Here is a 6,000-nt window from a genome sequence, read left to right on the forward strand (position 1 = left end):
GGGTAGACCTACTGATGAAAAAATGAGTACAGCAAACACGATTACCTAACATCGACAATAACCAGTAGATGTCGCTAATACATAATGTCAAACCCAGAATTACCCAATTTCATCCCAGAGCCAGTATGTTCGCAATGTCTACACACAATATATTTTAACTATAACATGTATGTCTTCAACGTTTATAAAACGTCAATTCAAATATCGACCATGTGTAGGTACATTCACATCACAGTTGTAAACATTTAACTCCAAAGGTGGCTGTTTTACAATCATCTAAGGATGTATTAATTATCTGCAATTATTAAGGATACATTTTAAATATTATTTATCATTAACTGTCCAATAGCCTACAGAAGACCCTTGGTAACAAAACTGCACTTCAGTTTTTAAATCAAAACTCATCCTTCATACAATGCATGAATGCACAACGTATTCATGACAGTCAGAAGACAATTTTTAGCTGATGAATTAGGTAAAAAATATTACATAGAATATTCTGAATAATTACTTTCTGTTTGTTTTCACTGATTTAACACGTTTCCTATATATGCACACATACAGTGAGTCGTAGAAACAGAGGTGAAACCTGGAAACCACGGAGCCAATCAGCGACCTGCAATTGGTTTATGGCTATTAAAACTCGTGGCGGTCTTTTCTGTGTTTCCCTCAGTATGTTCTGATCTTTCTCTCCGCCGTTATGGGATTATTATCACACACCGACAGGATCTGGGGTTTACATTTTTAGATAGCAGTTCCTCTCCAAGCCATCTGTACAGACATCGCAATAACTTGTAAGAGGTTGGGTACCATATGAGAACAGTGGACCGATCACTCAAGCTGCACTGCGGAGTACACCAAGACCAAGGTAATTGTACTGTTTTTGCTAATACTTCTTTTTGAATGAATGGCCACTGTTCTTTTATTTTTATGAGATTATAATGCAGTTTTTCATATTGTAAATTAAAAGTCAGCTGAGTGAGATCACACCAATATGGAAAGGATTCACAGGGAATGACAGCCAGCAAGAAATGTAATACAGTGATCTTTTGTGGGAATTTATTAACAGGGACACTTTACAATGCCAGTACTACCAAGTCAGGAGATTGCCACCAGATTCCAGGAGAACTGGATGAAGCTTCACCCAGAAGACCAAGACAATGTGAATGGTTCAGTGCACCTGGATGACAGTCTCACCAGCCTCCAATGGCTCCAGGACTTCACCATAGTCAGTGCGAGTCTAGAAAGCCTACCGGGCTCCACTTGCCAACCGTACCACCTGCCTCAGCCCAGCCACCTGCACCCTCAGGGCTCCGACTCCCCCTCCAGTCCACCTGCTGGGGACACTGCAGCCTCCAGCATGCCTCAGAGTGCAGGCAGCCCCATCACCTCCAGTGCCTCAGCCAAAAGGACTAGTTACTCCTCACTTCACCAGACAGTGACCAACAACCACCACCAGATCACTGTGCCAGCCAAGTCCCTGGAGGAGGTAGACTTCAAGACCAACCACGAGGTGAAGCCTCCCTATTCCTACGCCACACTGATCTGCATGGCCATGCAGGCTGGGAAGAAGAACAAGATCACACTGTCTGCTATCTATAACTGGATCACAGAGAACTTCTGCTACTACAGACATGCTGAGACCAGCTGGCAGGTTAGTGACTCAGTCTGTCTTCTACATTATTGATCAAACCTGAGAGAGGTACGCAACACAGGGGGAGAGAGATGTGTGGGCGATTGCATGGAACCAATCCCTCAGAGATACAGTATTTATTTTGATGTTTTATGGAAAAAAATTCTAGGCTTATCATGATTATATTTTTTAATCATTGATGTAATCATGGGTTATTTCTTGTTTGATTTTCTTTTGGAAATAAGTAGAACGTGCTCAACCAATGAGGACCACTTTGGAAACAAGCGTCTTAAAATACATTCAATTCAATTCAAAGAGGTGCAACGTAAAAATGTGTAGACATCATTGGACAGGAAAAGGCGCAACGCTTGCTCACCATTAAAAATGTGAAGTTTTATTAGACAAGTTTAAAAGATTGACGTTGTTTGATTTTCTTGGAATCTCTGTGATGGGGACTACAGTGGGGGTAAAAAGTATTTATTCAGCCACCAATTGTGCAAGTTCTCCCACTTAAAAAGATGAGAGAGGCCTGTAATTTTCATCATAGGTACACGTCAACTATGACAGACAAAATGAGAAAAAAAAATCCAGATAATCACATTGTAGGATGTTTAATGAATTTATTTGCAAATTATGGTGGAAAATAAGTATTTGGTCAATAACAAAAGTTTCTCAATACTTTGTTATATACCCTTTGTTGGCAATGACACAGGTCAAACGTTTTCTGTAAGTCTTCACAAGGTTTTCACACACTGTTGCTGGTATTTTGGCCCATTCCTCCTGCAGATCTCCTCTAGAGCAGTGATGTTTTGGGGCTGTCGCTGGGCAACACGGACTTTCAACTCCCTCCAAAGATTTTCTATGGGGTTGAGATCTGGAGACTGGCTAGGCCACTCCAGGACCTTGAAATGCTTCTTATGAAGCCACTCCTTCGTTGCCCGGGCGGTGTGTTTGGGATCATTGTCATGCTGAAAGACCCAGCCACGTTTCATCTTCAATGCCCTTGCTGATGGAAGGAGGTTTTCACTCAAAATCTCACGATACATGGCCCCATTCATTCTTTCCTTTACACGGATCAGTCGTCCTGGTCCCTTTGCAGAAAAAACAGCCCCAAAGCATGATGTTTCCACCCCCATGCTTCACAGTAGGTATGGTGTTCTTTGGATGCAACTCAGCATTCTTTGTCCTCCAAACACGACGAGTTGAGTTTTTACCAAAAAGTTCTATTTTGGTTTCATCTGACCATATGACATTCTCCCAATCCTCTTCTGAATCATCCAAATGCACTCTAGCAAACTTCAGACGGGCCTGGACATGTACTGGCTTAAGCAGGGGGACACGTCTGGCACTGCAGGATTTGAGTCCCTGGCGGCGTAGTGTGTTACTGATGGTAGGCTTTGTTACTTTGGTCCCAGCTCTCTGCAGGTCATTCACTAGGTCCCCCCGTGTGGTTCTGGGATTTTTTGCTCACCGTTCTTGTGATCATTTTGACCCCACGGGGTGAGATCTTGCGTGGAGCCCCAGATCGAGGGAGATTATCAGTGGTCTTGTATGTCTTCCATTTCCTAATAATTGCTCCCACAGTTGATTTCTTCAAACCAAGCTGCTTACCTATTGCAGATTCAGTCTTCCCAGCCTGGTGCAGGTCTACAATTTTGTTTCTGGTGTCCTTTGACAGCTCTTTGGTCTTGGCCATAGTGGAGTTTGGAGTGTGACTGTTTGAGGTTGTGGACAGGTGTCTTTTATACTGATAACAAGTTCAAACAGGTGCCATTAATACAGGTAACGAGTGGAGGACAGAGGAGCCTCTTAAAGAAGAAGTTACAGGTCTGTGAGTGCCAGAAATCTTGCTTGTTTGTAGGTGACCAAATACTTATTTTCCACCATAATTTGCAAATAAATTCATAAAAAATCCTACAATGTGATTTTCTGGATTTTTTTCCTCAATTTGTCTGTCATAGTTGACGTGTACCTATGATGACAATTACAGGCCTCTCTCATCTTTTTAAGTGGGAGAACTTGCACAATTGGTGGCTGACTAAATACTTTTTTCCCCACTGTATATGATTCAGGAGTACACTGAACTTAACTTGTTATGACCTTGTCCTGACGATGCACATTTGACATGTTATAACCAATGATTTATATATACACATCATTAGTTATAACATTATGATGATCCAGCGACAAATGACAAAGAATCTTTAATAAGACTGCTGTCAGTTAGCTCATCTTTTCATGAACCCCATTCTATTCTCTCCTCAGAACTCTATCCGCCATAACCTGTCACTCAACAAGTGCTTCATGAAGGTTCCCAGGCAGAAGAATGAACCAGGAAAAGGGGGATTCTGGCAGATTGACCCTCAGTACGCGGACATGTTTGTCAATGGGGTCTTCAAGCGAAGGCGGATGCCCGCCACCCATTTCAACACCCAGACACACAGAAAAACCCAAGGATCATCCCGTAACCGAAAAACCCAGGAGTACCACCAGCATTGCCCCCAGGCCCACTACACAGTGTCCCACAGAGGGGCAGGTGCTGGGAACAGATGCAAACGTGGTGGCACAAAGTGGGAGATAGTCCATAAGTCACCACTGTTGACACCGGAACTCAGGGAACCAGAGACACTGAAGGGAGAACTAGACTGGGCCATGGTGTTTGACGACGTTCTGAATGGGAGCAGCAATAACTTTGAGGATCTAGACATGAACCTAGCTCTGAACTCCCTGGGCTGTAAGGTGGAGCTCTCCCAGCAGGATCAAGGCCGGGGCCGGCACCTGGGGAAGTGGTGCAGCGGAGGGGCTGACTGGGACCACCAGCAGGCCTGCAGGTACATGGAGGTGAGCACCATGGGCTGCTACAGCATGGAGGAGATCCAGCAGCACCTCAACCTGACTGGGCTGCAGCAGCCGCTCCCTTTGACGGTCCACCCACAGCACTTTGAGGAGCTAACACTGTTCCCTGATGAGCAGCAGAGGCACCCCTGGGAGGAACTGAAAGAGGAGCTGCAGGCAGTGCCTATCACACTGGACCATAGTCTCAGTTTCTGTGAAGGCTTCTTCACTGAGATGCAGCCATGGGGGACAGCAGAGTCTTATGTGTGACACCCTCACCCAGCACCAGCCCCAATACTGAACAAGCACTCCAGCAGGCGGCCAGAGGACCTCTATAGACTATGATTTTGCTACATTAGCATTATGGATTTATTCAGAGAAAATACGTTAATTTATTTTTTATCTGAGTCACATTTACTGTGTTTTTTATGTGTATTTTCTATTTGCTTTTTGATTGTTTGCATCCATGAAACAAACAGGCTGGTGTTATTGTAGTAATGAATGTCTGTTATAGAACAAAACTAATCTATCCTAATTAGCAACCACTTCATTTTACATGAAGGGTTTCATTTCAAAATGCTACAGTGGGGAAAAAAAGTATTTAGTCAGCCACCAATTGTGCAAGTTCTCCCACTTAAAAAGATGAGAGAGGCCTGTAATTTTCATCATAGGTACACGTCAACTATGACAGACAAAATGAGAAAAAGAAATCCAGAAAATCACATTGTAGGATTTGTAATGAATTTATTTGCAAATTATGGTGGAAAATAAGTATTTGGTCAATAACAAAAGTTTCTCAATACTTTGTTATATACCCTTTGTTGGCAATGACACAGGTCAAACGTTTTCTGTAAGTCTTCACAAGGTTTTCACACACTGTTGCTGGTATTTTGGCCCATTCCTCCATGCAGATCTCCTCTAGAGCAGTGATGTTTTGGGGCTGTCGCTGGGCAACACGGACTTTCAACTCCCTCCAAAGATTTTCTATGGGGTTGAGATCTGGAGACTGGCTAGGCCACTCCAGGACCTTGAAATGCTTCTTACGAAGCCACTCCTTCGTTGCCCGGGCGGTGTGTTTGGGATCATTGTCATGCTGAAAGACCCAGCCACGTTTCATCTTCAATGCCCTTGCTGATGGAAGGAGGTTTTCACTCAAAATCTCACGATACATGGCCCCATTCATTCTTTCCTTTACACGGATCAGTCGTCCTGGTCCCTTTGCAGAAAAACAGCCCCAAAGCATGATGTTTCCACCCCCATGCTTCACAATAGATATGGTGTTCTTTGGATGCAAACTCAGCATTCTTTGTCCTCCAAACACGACGAGTTGAGTTTTTACCAAAAAGTTCTATTTTGGTTTCATCTGACCATATGACATTCTCCCAATCCTCTTCTGGATCATCCAAATGCACTCTAGCAAACTTCAGACGGGCCTGGACATGTACTGGCTTAAGCAGGGGGACACGTCTGGCACTGCAGGATTTGAGTCCCTGGCGGCGTAGTGTGTTACTGATGGTAGGCTTTGTTACTTT

At 43.8% G+C, this 6,000-nt stretch overlaps 1 protein-coding gene across 1 annotated transcript; it reads left to right on the forward strand.

The window, feature by feature from the left end:
• Window positions 1-1,081: 1,081 nt before the first annotated feature.
• LOC121570429 (forkhead box protein J1-B-like) lies at window positions 1,082-4,964 on the forward strand. Its single transcript, XM_041881890.2, has 2 exons — window positions 1,082-1,654; window positions 3,899-4,964. The coding sequence occupies exons 1-2, from the start codon at window positions 1,082-1,084 to the stop codon at window positions 4,736-4,738; spliced, it is 1,413 nt and encodes a 470-aa protein (XP_041737824.1). The 3' UTR covers window positions 4,739-4,964.
• The last annotated feature ends 1,036 nt before the right edge of the window (window positions 4,965-6,000 follow it).

The sequence above is a fragment of the Coregonus clupeaformis genome, chromosome 7, assembly GCF_020615455.1.
Source record: "Coregonus clupeaformis isolate EN_2021a chromosome 7, ASM2061545v1, whole genome shotgun sequence".
Lineage (NCBI taxonomy): Eukaryota > Metazoa > Chordata > Actinopteri > Salmoniformes > Salmonidae > Coregonus > Coregonus clupeaformis.

Coding starts and splice junctions, on each gene's coding strand:
- LOC121570429 (XM_041881890.2), top strand. CDS start 1,082: ATGCCAGTACTACCAAGTCAGGAGATTGCCACCAGATTCCAGGAGAAC. Junction 1,655..3,898: donor ATGCTGAGACCAGCTGGCAG/GTTAGTGACTCA, acceptor TTCTCTCCTCAG/AACTCTATCCGCCATAACCT.